Source organism: Malus sylvestris, chromosome 6 (assembly GCF_916048215.2).
Source record: "Malus sylvestris chromosome 6, drMalSylv7.2, whole genome shotgun sequence".
Taxonomy (NCBI): Eukaryota; Viridiplantae; Streptophyta; class Magnoliopsida; order Rosales; family Rosaceae; genus Malus; species Malus sylvestris.
Genome location: NC_062265.1, coordinates 24,169,946 through 24,184,396, shown reverse-complemented (window position 1 = coordinate 24,184,396; position 14,451 = coordinate 24,169,946). Strand labels below are relative to the sequence as shown.

General features: G+C 36.4%; 2 protein-coding genes across 2 annotated transcripts; both read left to right on the top strand.

Annotated features, from left to right (window-relative positions):
• Positions 1–31: 31 nt before the first annotated feature.
• On the top strand, positions 32–3,291 carry LOC126625898 (beta-amylase 1, chloroplastic-like). The gene is made up of 4 exons (XM_050295018.1): positions 32–767; positions 1,626–1,836; positions 1,931–2,047; positions 2,208–3,291. Exons 1-4 carry the CDS (start codon positions 223–225, stop codon positions 3,012–3,014), a joined length of 1,680 nt encoding a protein of 559 aa, XP_050150975.1. The 5' UTR covers positions 32–222; the 3' UTR covers positions 3,015–3,291.
• Positions 3,292–12,724: 9,433 nt separating this feature from the next.
• On the top strand, positions 12,725–13,969 carry LOC126625546 (uncharacterized). Its single transcript, XM_050294610.1, has 4 exons — positions 12,725–12,874; positions 13,072–13,348; positions 13,440–13,501; positions 13,610–13,969. Exons 1-4 carry the CDS (start codon positions 12,725–12,727, stop codon positions 13,736–13,738), a joined length of 618 nt encoding a protein of 205 aa, XP_050150567.1. The 3' UTR covers positions 13,739–13,969.
• The last annotated feature ends 482 nt before the right edge of the window (positions 13,970–14,451 follow it).

The following is a 14,451-nucleotide window of genomic DNA, read 5'->3' as shown; positions in this document are numbered from 1 at the left end:
TTCCCCGAAAATGCTATAATTTGGTAGTATCTCTCTCTCTCTCTCTCCCTCTCCCCTCTCGAGCCCTGGCTGTGGGACGTGCGAGTGTGTACCTACACCCGCGTACGCGTTCGCACCGCAAACGCAATTTCCGTCACCGTCTCTCCTTCGCTCATTCATTTCTCCCAAAAAAACCACCACACACCACCATTTTTCGATTCCCGAAGGCCTGAGCCTCCATCAATGGCGATCGCATCTCCATCCCCTCCGACCTTCTCCGCCTCCTTCTGCCGCACCCGTACCGAGCCTCCCTCCACCTTCACTCGCATCCCTTCCATTTGCTCCCGCGCTCACCGACCCAAGCCTCACCCCCTAACTCGCCGGCTTGCCCTTTCCGCTCGGCTCAACTCGTCCATATCTTCCGCTGCCGGCGGCTCGGTCTCGCCGGACAACGGCGACCTCCAGTACGAGCTCTTCCACGGCTTCTCGCAGCAGCGTCGCCGGAGAGGATCGCCGGTGTTCGTCACGCTGCCTGTGGATTCCGTGGGGTCACGGGGCGCAGTCCGGAGGCCCAAGGCCATGGTTCAGTCGTTGAAGGCCCTCGCCGCGGCCGGAGTGGAAGGCGTGGTCATGGAGGTGTGGTGGGGCCTGGTGGAGAGGGATCAGCCTATGCTTTACAATTGGGAAGGCTACTTGGAGATCGTATCTCTGGCTCGACGCTGCGGGTTGAAGGTTCGGGCCGTCTTGGCGTTTCATCAGTGCGGCACTGGGCCGGAGGACTCTCATTGGTTAGTTTTGTATTTTTTTTTCTCAGGTTTCAATTAATTTAATTTAATCGTGTTATTTATATGACTAATTGGTCTTTATTTACTGCGTTTTCTTTATTTGTATTGGATATGTATTTTTTTAATGGGATTAATTTGCTTGCTGTTTGGAATCTTAAATACAACAATTAAACAGTATAATTATGTATTGTATGGTTTGTTTTGGCCAATTGTGTTTTTTGAGGATTGGGTATACTGCAAATTTTGAACTTGAAATATGAAATGAATGGTTTGTCACCCTATAAGGATTCATTGGTTCCAGGAAAATCTGCAGCGATTTTCTTTTAATCCTTATAGATTTTGTCTCCGCGATAATAAATGATCTAAAGCGGATTCATTGGTTGTAATTGTTTGAAGATTTGAGATAATAAATGATCTAAGGCGGATTCATTGGTTGTAATCGTTTGAAGATTGAGATTTACCAATTAAAGTCTAAAGTCCATAGTATTGTAAACAATTCGCAGGTGATATTCGTTCTAGTCTTTAGATATTCGGAGATATCTTGAGTGTCCTCGTATTTGGATCAAATGAATTATTACTTACATGGGCACAGATTGCTTGATCTTCGGGGAACTTTGAGATATAGCTCGAGACTTAAAGGTAGCAATTAAGACCAGTTGGCTGATGTACCTTCTCTGGCATTTTGTTGTGCTGTTTCACCGAACTTTATTTGCTTCTTACATATCATTTACAACTTATGAGGTGAGTGATTTTTTAGAGATTGAGTTGTGCCACTGCCATTAGCCACTTTTTTCATGAATGTTCTGTTGGCTAGTTTATAACCTACTTGCATGCTGAATCTTGTCCTTTTGTGCACTGAAGGATTCCTCTTCCTCTGTGGGTACTGGAGGAGATTGATAGGGATCCAGATTTAGTATATTCGGACAGATTTGGAAGAAGAAATGTGGAATACCTTTCTCTCGGGTGTGATATGCTTCCTGTTCTGCGGGGACGTTCACCAGTCCAAGCATATGCAGATTTTATGAGGAACTTCAGAGACACTTTTAGACCTTTTTTCGGTCTTGTCATAACAGTAAGATAATACGAAGTGAATGGTTGAGCACATCAAGGCTGTAGTCATATTTGTATAATCCTCAAAAGTTAAATTAAGCGATCTCCTCTTGCAGGGAATTCAAGTTGGGATGGGTCCTGCTGGTGAATTAAGATACCCTTCCTGCCCTACCCAGAAGTTAACATGGGCTTGGCGATCTCGTGAGCTTGGAGAGTTTCAGTGTTATGACAAGGTAGGAGGGAATGCTAAACTTCATTTACTAGCTAATACTTGGATTTCTGTCTATGCCTGAATGAGGATGCACTAGTGACCGTCGTTGCTACTCATTTGACCTGATAATTGTATTATTTTCCCCTGTATTGATTCAGTTTTCTCTTTAATTTTCTGGCCAGTATATGCTTGCATCTCTCAATGCATGTGCAAGAGAGATTGGGATTCCCGAATGGGGAAATGGGGGCCCTATTGGTGCTGCCAATTTGATGCAGGATCCTGAACTGACAGAGTTCTTCAGAAGTGATGATGGATCCTGGAATACATCATATGGTACATTTTTTCTTGAATGGTACTCGGGAATGCTGCTTCTGCATGGAGAAAGGATATGCAGGGAAGCCGAGACCATTTTCCGGGGTACAGAGGCTAGTACATCAGTAAAATTAGCCGGGATGCACTGGCATTATCGCACTAAATCTCACCCATCAGAGTTAACAGCTGGCTATTTCAATACTTCAACAAGAGACGGATACTTACCAATTGTTCGCATGTTGGCAAAGTACGGCTTTACTTTGTGCTGCTCATGTTTTGAATTGCAAGATGTGGAAGAGAGGAAGATGAACGCAGTCAGCAGCCCGGAAAGCCTTCTCAGACAGCTGCTCTCAGCTGCTAGGGTATGTGATATACCCTTGGAAGGTGAAACTTCTGCAGCCAGATTGGACAGCCAATCGCTTCAACAGGTGGTAAGGATGTCAAAGTATTACTCATCTGGTCTAGAAAAACCCTCTTTTTCGTTCAACTTTGTGAGGATGGACAAGAACATGTTCGAATTTCATAACTGGGTCCATTTTACTCGTTTTGTGAGGCAAATGTCTGATGCCAACGCCTTTCGAGCCAAGCTGGAAGTTGATGCAATGCCTGATACACGTCGGTCTCCCACTTCCCTTTCAGATGTTGCGAAATTTGGAATGGCTTCTGCATATTGTTAGGGACCGATTGTCGACCACTTACATCATTCATAACAAATGTTATATTCTTACACCCCCTGTTCCGCGTTTGATGTGAATACGTAGTAATGCGTCAGTTTCCCGTCGGTAATTCTGTTAATTACAGTTCTTCTGCAGAGAGTTGATACATTGTGTTGTAAATTTGTAATAGCATCATTGCCTTCCTCATATTTTAAGAATGGTTGGCCTATCGTTAGCTCAACTGTAATTCAAACAATAAAAATCTTTTTTCTACTTAAAGCTGATATTTATCGTGAAATTTCAGAGTTTAAGGTGTTAATTTTTGTTGGGGCCAAAATGCTCGAACCTGCGTGGCCTCCGATTGAAATGTAAATTGTACAAGAAGTATACGAGGAAAGAAAAATGAAAACTATTTTTCCCCGCTCTCACCACCTTTCGATATCTCGTATGTTCTTCATATACTTTTCTCAATAAAAACTAAATACTAAAAACGAAATAGCTATCGATGATATCATTTGTATTGCAAAGTGTTTCCGTTTCCCCCATGAGCTCTAAAGGCAAATGCTTATAGCGTTTTTATTCACTCTTTTTAAGAACGTTTTATTCACATGTTATGACTTATTTTCAAAAAATTAGTGATGCACACATCATGCTTTAACCAATGGTTCAAAGGGTACAAAAAATTGGTGTAAATATAAAAAGAGTTAGAGAGGAGAATAACTAAACTTTAGAGCTAACTTCATTTTACCCCCTTTAAGTTTTGAGGTGATTTTTATAATGGGTCATGCAGTTCTAATTTTTTCATATTGCAGTCTGATGTTTTGAAATTGTATCAATTTATACGTTTTGTCTCCTTGAACATCTAATCCTCTATTAAATTGAAAAGTTATTTTGTCAATTTGGTGCAAATATGACCTACAAGTTAACACGAATAAGGATATGGTACTCACCATGTCATCAATTATACGATGGATCCAACAACCACTCCGACCACATGTATAAACTGATACAATTCAATACCTTACAATGCAAATGAGAAAACTAAAACTTTATGACCTATTTTGTAAATACTCCAAACTTCAAAAGGTATAAAAGTTTAGTAAACGCTAAATTTTAAATTCTAGACCTCAACGTATATGAAATTGTTTCATTTATTTGTCATAATATCTTATTTTGTGATATTCTGTGCCACAACGGTAGACAATAATAATAAAAAAACCAATGCTAAGATCAATGAATCTTGTCTTTTATATGTAAATTACTCATAGAGCAAGAACAATCAAATCATCGTAAGTACCGCCTGCAAGTGCATGTGCACGATTGACCTAACACTCCTCAAATATGCATCACAAATAGATTTGGTGCACATATTAATTGTATGGTGGTTATCAACTCTTGCATTTCAACATGAATACATGTTGATGTAGCTGGCATATTCCACAGCACAAGAGGGATGATTTACATTCTTCAGGCCCACTGCCCCCCATCATGAAATATGTTTAGGACAAGTGTTGGTCATCTGAATCTGATGGAAAAAAGCAGGAGAAGGACTCATGAATCTCTTCTCTTTGTCGCCCTTTATTTATCTCAGACAGCAGAAGCATGCATATTGATATAGCACTCTCGTCACCCACCTTTGTAGCGACGTGACTTCATCCAAATTGATTGAATCAACAAAGTCAGCTATGAAAAAAGTTGGCTCTTCTGTTTGGTATTCATCATCAAACATCGAGAATTTGATTCACATATTGTGCTGCCGACAGAGAACAGTGTGGTGATTGGTGCTAGTTTCGGGGGGAAAGAGAGGAGGAATTTTTATAGATAAAGGAAACACAAATTATGTGGTGTGTTTCACGTATTATAATCAAGATGAATACATGTTTAATGAAAAGAAAATTTACATGTTATAATTTGACTATAATGATAATTAATATCATGTGACGTCTTTTTAAAAAGGGTGATCCCAAGCCAACAATTTCCCCGCTTTGTGAGGATCGGGAGGGGGTTCGTGGAAATGGTCTTACCCTTACTTTGTAAAGAGACTGTTTTTATGACTCGAACCTGTGACATTTTGGTCACAAAAAAAAAATTAAAAAATTTCTATTGCGCCAAGGCTCAAACCTGTGACTGACATGCCCCGGGGACGAAATTGTAAAAATTACATAAACTTTAGGGGAAATATAAAATTTACAAATAATTGAGGGTGGGGTTTAACAGTGACCGTCTTTTTAGTAAACAATGATCGAAAGAGATGGTTCAGTTGAGAGTTGTACGGTCCACTTTAAAATGAGAGATGACATATTAAAATATCATCATTTGATTCTGATATACAGCAAGCAAAATGAAGTGGATCTCTGCATTTTTAGATCATTCCTTTTCTCTCCTAATTGGGACCTTGAGAAAATGCAGTCTGCTTATTACTGCACAATATGAACTGTGACAGAAGAAAGAGAAAAGCTATCATGCAACTGCAAGGTATAGGAAGAAATATACACATATATGTGGAGAATTATTGTTACTTGTGATAAAAGTTGTAAGCATGCAAGATGAACAATAATTTTATGATGTATGATCTGCAGAAAAGTTGAAAATAGGACAAATTAAGCTAAAGAAGGGCACACGTGCATATACTACTAAAAAGGGGGGTCAATGGCCATGGATGCACCTATATAGATGCATATGAAAGTGCTTTTTTCAAGAGTGCTTTCAAGCCTCCCATAGTGGAAATCAAGGAAAACTGTTTCAGCTGTTCTTCTGATTGTGCATACTGCATAGTTCAAAGGGTCACTCACTCAATCAAATCTTTGAAATTATTGTCCACCTATAGAATGATTGATTGAATGCACCTTTACTGTAAGCTATTGATTCGATGTACATTTACTGTAACCAGGATGTTTTCAGTGCGAATCCCAAATTAAGGTGCGTGTAATCTAGCCCTTTAAATGCTTTGGCAATAGTTCATAAGTTGGAAACTTCAGTTGATGAGCAAGAAAATAGATGAAAAGCAACGGTTACTAATCTAATAGTAATTGAAAGTTTGAAAATTGGTCAAAATTTCGACACGTTAGAGACTAGCTTACTTAAGATTCTAAGAATATAATTTGAGAATTTTAACCATTCAAGGAGTGTTCAAACATTACTCAGAGGAAAGAAAGAGAAGGCTCGAGAAGCGCTCGAAGGGGGTTTGAACACTAGGAATGAGTGCGAATGACGACCCTGCCAATAACATCTTCAAATAGTTATTTACATTAACAAAGTTGTAGTCCATTTTTCAAATATTATAATTAGCATATCAATAGCAAAAGTAAGTTTTTGCAACCCAAGTGGCACCTCCCCGTTGCATGGAGCTTGGTAAAAAGGAAAAGAAAATAGAAACAAAGGTTTGAAAAATACCAAAATAGAGATCGAGTGACGCAATATATCCTACCAGTAAAAGCAACAAGAGAAAATGTGAAGGTTAAGCCATGCATGCAAGAATCAATTTTGTTTTTGTCGATAAATTATTAAACTTTTTGGATAAGTCCATATCTGATTTGGTATCTTAATTAAAACTTTAGGGCATAATTACACAAGAGAAGTTAGTGTGGTTGACTTTGTAATGGCTGGGAAAGAAATGGATCACCACTATTGAGTAAGTTGCAGTTGCACCATGAAAATAGTGATGGATCGATGCATCTCCTTTACCAACAATATAAAAGCTAGCTAGCACAACCCTCTTCCTCCTCAAATCTTAGCGTGCCATTCTGACATCGCATTCAGCATGGATCGTAGTATCAAAACCTTTGTTGTCATTCTCTTACTCCTTTTCGACATTTCTTCAGGTCTGAGCATATGTTAATATAATATATATGTGTTATCGGACTACCAGTTAATTAGGTTTACAATGAGTATTATATATATATATATATATATGTGTGTGTGTGTGTGTGTGTGTGTGTTTATTTATTTAATTATTTATTTCCTGCAGGCAGCAGAGTCAAAGGCTTCAAGCATGGTGTAAGTCCTGCAAACCCTTCGTCAAGCAAGGTAACTAATATTTTTCATGCATGAAGAAAGGAAATGAAATCCACACACTCCCGTTTCTCTTTCTGCACACTCCGTTTCTCTCTCTACACTCTCTTCTTTTACTTTTGTCCCTTTATTATTTTTTTATTTATTCAGCCGAAAGACTAAACATAGAGAACGGTGTGTAGGAGAGAATACGTCTCCCCATGAAAAAAATGTTTATATGTACAGATATTCTTTTAAAAACATTTTGGTTAATTTGATAGCTAATTTGTACTCTATATGTTTATCTTGAAGGTTTATGTTGAGATGGAGATGAGAGAGCTGGTGGCAGTGAATGCAATGCTGGACTATGAAAAGCCAATACCAAATCCCAGGCATGAAAAGAGGCCAGGTGGTGCTAATTAGTCGAGACCTACCTGATCTCCCTCCATTTTCTTATTGATGCCAAAACAAGCATGCAATCAATAAAATACTGCAGCTATGCATGCCTATAAGACTATAACAAGGGGAAGATCACATCATTATATATCTTTAATTGGTAATTAGTATCTGTTTTTACTATATAGAGTACGTTCTCCTTTTTATGCCATAAATAAAGAAGGTGAAATTTATTTTTGAAGAAAGGCAACAATGGGGTTATTGGTCGTGATAGAAATGACCGGAGACACTACAGGAATAGAAGAGGGTTGTTAACTGAGCAAAATGTACCAATGGTCAATGGATTGTATTGTTATTAATAATTAATATTATTCTCGAGATTATTGTATTGACCTATATATATATAGTCTTCGTATCTTCTTGACGAGTCCTATTGCATATTACAAATCATGACTTCCATTAATGAAATGACTTTATGCAATAATATTACACCAATACTCAAATTTTAAAGATGTAAACCTACGTGAAAGTATATTTGCTAAATTCCTATTACTTGATGTAGTTTTAGTTATTCGATGACATACTCTTTTTCATTCATTCAGTAACATGAGTGGCATGCATGTTTACTTACACCTAGAATCACTTTTTTAAAAATCTCCGCCTAAGCTCCGTCTAGGTGTTAGGCAGCTGGTCATCACTCTAATTAATTCTTAGGTGTTTGAAAATTAAGAAAATGTGCCTAGACCGGCCTAGTTGCCCACCTAAGCGACCTAGGCGCCCTGCCTAGGTTGTGACTCTCACTTAGACAGAAAATAGATAACTTTTATTTTGCATTTTATTTTTTCAATAAATTATAAGAGACTTGTTGAATACTTAGATGAACACTCATTATATGCTTGTTTCACATGTTTTTAATATGTTCTAATACTTTATAATCTACATGTCGTTCTACTTTGCAATTTATGTATCCCAATACAATTATGTGTTTTTTTTAAGTATAAGTAGACATTTATTTATGTTGTATAATAAATTTAATTAAAAATAAAAAAAAAGGGTCTATATGTCCCCGGTTAGATGCCTAGACGCTAAGTCCTTACCCACCACTCGACTAGCGCATTTTTAGAACCTTAGCTAGAATATAGTTATTGAAGTTATTATGTTTTTTGACTTTTCATGAAAGTTTTTTCAGTGTGACCAGAATACGAAGTGGTATACCACATGTTATTATACAAATGATGAGATATGTGTGTTAAAAAGTTAATAACTTAAAAAATAAAATTTCTCACCACTTGTATTAAAACACTAGTGTACCACCCATGTTCTAATCACAATGAAAAATTTCTCCTTTTCATGGATTTACTAACACATACCGAATAAAAAAGTTTGCGGGTCTCACGTTAGCATCGATCAGTAATACAATACCTGAAGAAAAATCATGATTTAGTTTGATTAGTATGAAGTAGTTGAAATTAGCATCTTGATATGTTGATGTCCTGATATAATTATAAAGCGCTGAAATGAAACGTGTTAGCATTAAAGCAAAGAGTAAAACTTAAGCTACAGTGGATGTGGATAATAATTAACCAATTGCAGAAATTGTGTACTAGGATGGCACTGAGAGCCAAGTAATGTGACTAAATTCCTTCTTAGATCGATGAAGCTGTCAAAGTTCACAAGTCAACTCTTGAGAACGTGTTTGTGGGATATAATGATTTGATAACCACCATTGAAATGCATCACGGATCCCTCTCTATAAGCATGATGAAGTAAAGGGATGACATTTCCAACGCGTTTTCCATGGAATGCCATGCTAGAAATAACCTAAGAGTAAAAACGAATATTAACAAAAAGAAAAATTAGTATCTGGTCTCTAATTATTAATATTCATTAACCGAGATCTTATTAGTTTTTAAATTTTGATCGAAGTCCCTAGCATATATATTAATGAATTTACATGTCAGTTAAATAATTTTTTAGAATAAAAATTAGTAATTGATTTAGATTTTTAATACTCACACCTTTATTAAACTCCTAATTAATTTTCAACTCAAAACATTTCCAAAATAAAAAAATTTAAATTAAAATAAGTTTGTAGCCATTAATTTTTTGTAAAAAGATTTTCAAGTTTTTAATCTTAAATGTACCAATTCATTTAATTTTTGAGGTTTTTAATCTTAAATGTATTCATTCTTAAATATACCAATTTGTTATATGTAAAAATGTACCATTTTTTAATATAAAATGTACCCATTTTTTTTTTATATATAAAATCCATTCAATTTTTTTCTAATCCTTTTAAACTTGTATGCCTACATTCTTTTTCGTTGCTTTAAGAATGCATCCATGACAAGTTTAATTGAAGAAATTTACTAATGTTACTAAGCCTAATATCTTTCTTTTTTTTTGTGGTTTCGAAGAATGTACCAATGTTTATATCGATATATATGTACAATATATTAGAAAGTATAATTTATCTTTTAGTATTTTTAATTCCACAAATTATGAGTTATATTTAAAATCTCATAAAGATAAACAACTACAAATTAAAATTTTAATTTAAAAAATAAAATAAGCTACATAGAAATACATTATTACATTAATATTAGAGACTTCAATAAAAAACTGAAAACCAATAAAGGTTTCAATAAAAAAAAATATTGATAGTTAGAGACCATATCCAAAATCCGAAAACCAATAAGGTTTTAGTAAAAAAAACATTGATAGTTAAAGATCGCATCCAAAATATTCCTTAACAAAAGTAGAAACATGAGTTTATACCAAGTCACCTCTAGAACAAAGAAATAACTTCCATAACAAAAGTACATCATTACTGTGGCGTAACGTGCTAATGTTATAACGTAACATGATCGTGTGTTTTATGCATGAAAAAAATAAAACACAGAAGGCAGAAGGATTTCTAATTCTTTCTTATCAGTTTCCTGGGATGAGCGCATTGGATTGTTAATTCCAGGAAAGCTTTTTGCGTTTGGGAAGTAGGCCATTGTTATGATGTTTCCCGACATCTGAAGGAATCTTCATCATTTTAACCATTTAAAAGCATTCCTGCAAGGGCCAGCATAATCAAAATAAAACCCTCGTTAAATTAATTGGAAGTGATTAATTTAAAAGCAACAGGAGCCAGCTTAACTCATTAATTAAACTATGAATCCTCATTAAAAATGGTTTTGGGAATTTTTTGTGCCACCCTTTTAGGACTCATGCTCATAAGATGTGAATAATTAAGTTGAGCAAAGGGCAATAGGTGTCGGTTCTACAGGTTATTGCAAAAAGAGGGAGAAAAAAAAAATTAGAGACCGAAGAAGCAAACAAAAGGGATAAACCCTAATTTCAAAATTGTACTGAGACGGATGTAACGAACAGTGTGATCAGTTAGAACAAAAGCACCAATACTCCTTCTTTGTCCTAAATACTTTTAACACGGAACTCCAATTTATGCTCTATGATCAACAGCAACGTCATCATAAGGTGCACAGAACTTGAGTTAATCGTCACATCTTTATTATAATATATAATTTGTATACGTGGGCTTTTTTTTTAGCCAAAAGACAAATTAATATCAAATAGGGCTCATGAAATAGGATTTGGATCCTCTCCTGAGCTAATGGAGAGGATCCTTCTGATCAAGTGTTATGAACCGTTGAATTTTCATCCAACGGTTATAATTATTATAACTTAAAAGGACACATCTGTTTGTAATCGTTGGATAAAAATCCAACGGGCCATAACACTTGATCAGGAGGATTCTCTCCATTAGCTCAGGAGAGGATCCAAATCCCATGAAATAAACTAATTGCACAGAACTTGAGTTAATCGTCACATCTTTATTATAATATATAATTTATATACGTGGGCTTTTTTTAGCCAAAAGACAAATTAATATCAAACAGGGCTCATGAAATAAACTAATTGCCAGAAGGTACACTAGATATATGTATGGAACGAGACCTAACACCTGAAAGTGACCCACAAATTAAAGCTAGAAGCTTAATGAATAGTTTGATATATCAAAAGGGGAAGTAAATTCCAAAAGATGAAGAAAACCCACAAGCATATGTGTTGTATTTGTCCCACACATTCCATCCTAATGCATTGTGTGTCACATAAAAGAAGAAGCAAAGCATTTCATGTTAAGGAACTTGAGTGGAGTTGACTTTGAGGTGGGGGATAAGGTGCATTGTATATATCTAAACTCATATCTTTTGTGTTTGGTAAGTAATTTTCAAAATTATATCAGAGAAATTTTTTATGAGGGGCTGGAAACACAAGTCACGTGGTGTACTCATCACGTGTTATAATTTATAATGGTGGATGACATGATTAATATGTTTATCAAAAACCAAATTCACGTGTTATAGTGTAAGTTGCATAACAACAGTACATGATTATGTATTTCGAATACAATAAAAAATTTGAGTTGAAATTACCCATTTTTTTGTTTGTAGCTTCTCTGTTACATATCTACTTGATTGACAAATGTCCTTCTACTAACTCCAACTAACACTGGTAAGGTAACTTGACAATATCAAAAATAAAAATTAAACTTACTATTCAAGAAAATATAAATAAACCCTAGCAGCCACCAGCATCCCAACCCCGATGACAGCCACCAGCATCCCCAACCCCGACGACAGCCACCAGCATCCCCAACCCAGACGACAGCCACCATGCCCCGCCGCCTGTAACAACCAATATCCTACCTATTTTTTTTTCCCAGGGCTAAGAGATGTCGACACGTGAAGATATCATATCGAGAGTTCGTTAAGTTCTCGGGCCGCCGATCCACCACAAACCATAATAAATAATTTGGGATTTGGTTTGCTTGACTTAAGATTTGAAATTTGAGAAAGGAGATCTAGAAGCAGGAATGAAGAGCCCATTTGGGTGGTCGTGATTTTTATGGTCTAAGCACAAGTAATTTGAAATTAATCAACCAAACTGAGACTTTAGGAACTTTTGAGATAATTTTATATCTGGGATTTTGGTTTGGCTTTTGAACTAGTGATGTTGTAGACAGACTTTCTCGGGTCTTGTTCTGGGAGGGACGTGATGTTACAGAGAGAGAGAGAGAGAGAGAGAGAGAGAGAGAGAGAGGGAGAGGTACACGTGAGCGAATACCACGGAAGTGAGATGACGCGGTTTATTTGCAAGGAAGAAGGGGGTGGGACTTGCCGCTAGAGGATGCTGGGCTGGCTGCGGGTGGTGGTGGACTGTGCGTTTAGGCGACGAATGAGCAGCCGTTTGAGAATATGTGGTTGCTTTGGTTGCATCGCTGGTTAGCAGAGGAGGGAGAGTAAACATCAACGATTTTGTTTGATTTGGCGGTAATGGGTTCGATCGATATCTATCTGAATCTTAATTATGGTGCGGCAATTTTGAGAGAGGAAAACGGCCTGTTAGCCGATGTAGATGAGAGGAAGTACGGCGGCGAGGTATGGTGGCTATCGTCGGGAATGGGAATGCTGGTGGCTGCTAGGGTTTATTTATATTTTTTTAATATTTAATTTATTTTTTATTTTTGGTATTGACAAGTTAACAGTTGTAGTTGAAGTTAGTAAAAGGACATGTGTGCATATGGTTCAATATCATAGTGGATATAGTGTTAAATTTCTATCCATACATTTTGGATTGGAAACTTATCATTCTCTAAATTATGTTTCACTCAAGTAAATAGGTCACAGAGAAGCCACATGCAAAAATAGGTGCAGAAGATTTGAACTCGAAAAAATTATTATTCAAGAAGCTTTTGTGTAAGAGTCATTATGACTCTACCTCTCTTTTGGTTCCATTTCCTCCCACTTACAATTATAAAAAGCAAGACTTCTGCACTTCTCCAAGCACTGAACTAGGGAAAGAAAATAAGCTAGGGAAAGAAAATACAAACCCTAAGATGCTTCCTCAAGTCAAGATTTGCATCATACTCCTCTTGCTCTTCAACTTTTCGGTTTCGGGTAAGATTTGCAAATATCATTCATTAGCTTCAAGTTTTCTGAAGCTGAGTTAGAAAATAAATCAAACCCTTTTGTTTTAATTAATCTGTAGGCACAGCTGACAGCTTCAAGGATGGAATGGAGCTCACTTACTCAAGTGGTCCTGAGCTTGAGGTAATTAAAACTATATAATCGATATTTGATCATACAAACAAACCGTATGATTTAGGGATTTAGTTTGATCTTGTTCTTAATCATATTTATAAGGTGGTTAATCCGCAGAAGATAAAAGCTGGGAGAAAGCTGCTCATTTCACTTGATGCAATGTTGGATTACCATGAGCCAGGGCCAAATCCAGGTCACGAACCACATAAAGGAGGGAATGCTGGTGGTAGAGGTGGGAATCCCTGAATAACTAGATGATCGCCTCCTTTTATTAGAAGCCGTATGATCTCTTGTGAAAACCCTAGAGTGAGTGTGTGTGAGAGAGAGAGTGATGATGCACGTGTTTCTTATGAACTAGTGATATGGAGTGAGATTGTTTTATATATTTGGGTGTGGAACTGTGAATTACCGTGATGAATGTATAAATTATTGGAATAAAATGTTAGAAACTCAGTAATATATATATGCTTGCAAGTACTGAAAGGGGTTATCAAACATGCCCTTATTGTGTGGGAAAAAAAGGAAAAAAAAGGTACAAAACTTCATTAAAACTATTGTTTTGGTCTCTGGAATTCTGGCATTGATAGAAAGTACTGCTGTCATGATTTTTGGCTCCTTTTCAACTTGTCCTTGCATCCGAATTTCTTTCTTTTGAGAAGCCAAATATAATTCTTTCTTTAAACTTTGTTTGCCATGTGCTGCGGCTTCTTTGTTCAGCTTTCCTGGGTTTGCATGCAGTCAAAAAATGAAAAAGAAAATGTAAATTTCATTACTTCTGCACAGTGTATAACTGTATATGGTATTATGGTTGATGTGTATAAACGGTATTTTCTATTGTACTGAAGAGTATCAGTTCAGCCTTTTTAAATGTTAAATATATGGTTAAAAACACAAAAACCAATCTAACGGTTAAAAAGTTCTAAATAACTATACTCCAAATCCCCATAATTTTTTTTGTA

Coding starts and splice junctions, on each gene's coding strand:
- LOC126625898 (XM_050295018.1), top strand. CDS start 223: ATGGCGATCGCATCTCCATCCCCTCCGACCTTCTCCGCCTCCTTCTGC. Junction 768..1,625: donor GGGCCGGAGGACTCTCATTG/GTTAGTTTTGTA, acceptor TGTGCACTGAAG/GATTCCTCTTCCTCTGTGGG. Junction 2,048..2,207: donor AGTTTCAGTGTTATGACAAG/GTAGGAGGGAAT, acceptor TTTTCTGGCCAG/TATATGCTTGCATCTCTCAA.
- LOC126625546 (XM_050294610.1), top strand. CDS start 12,725: ATGGGTTCGATCGATATCTATCTGAATCTTAATTATGGTGCGGCAATT. Junction 12,875..13,071: donor GAATGCTGGTGGCTGCTAGG/GTTTATTTATAT, acceptor TCAAGTAAATAG/GTCACAGAGAAGCCACATGC. Junction 13,502..13,609: donor CAAGTGGTCCTGAGCTTGAG/GTAATTAAAACT, acceptor GTTAATCCGCAG/AAGATAAAAGCTGGGAGAAA.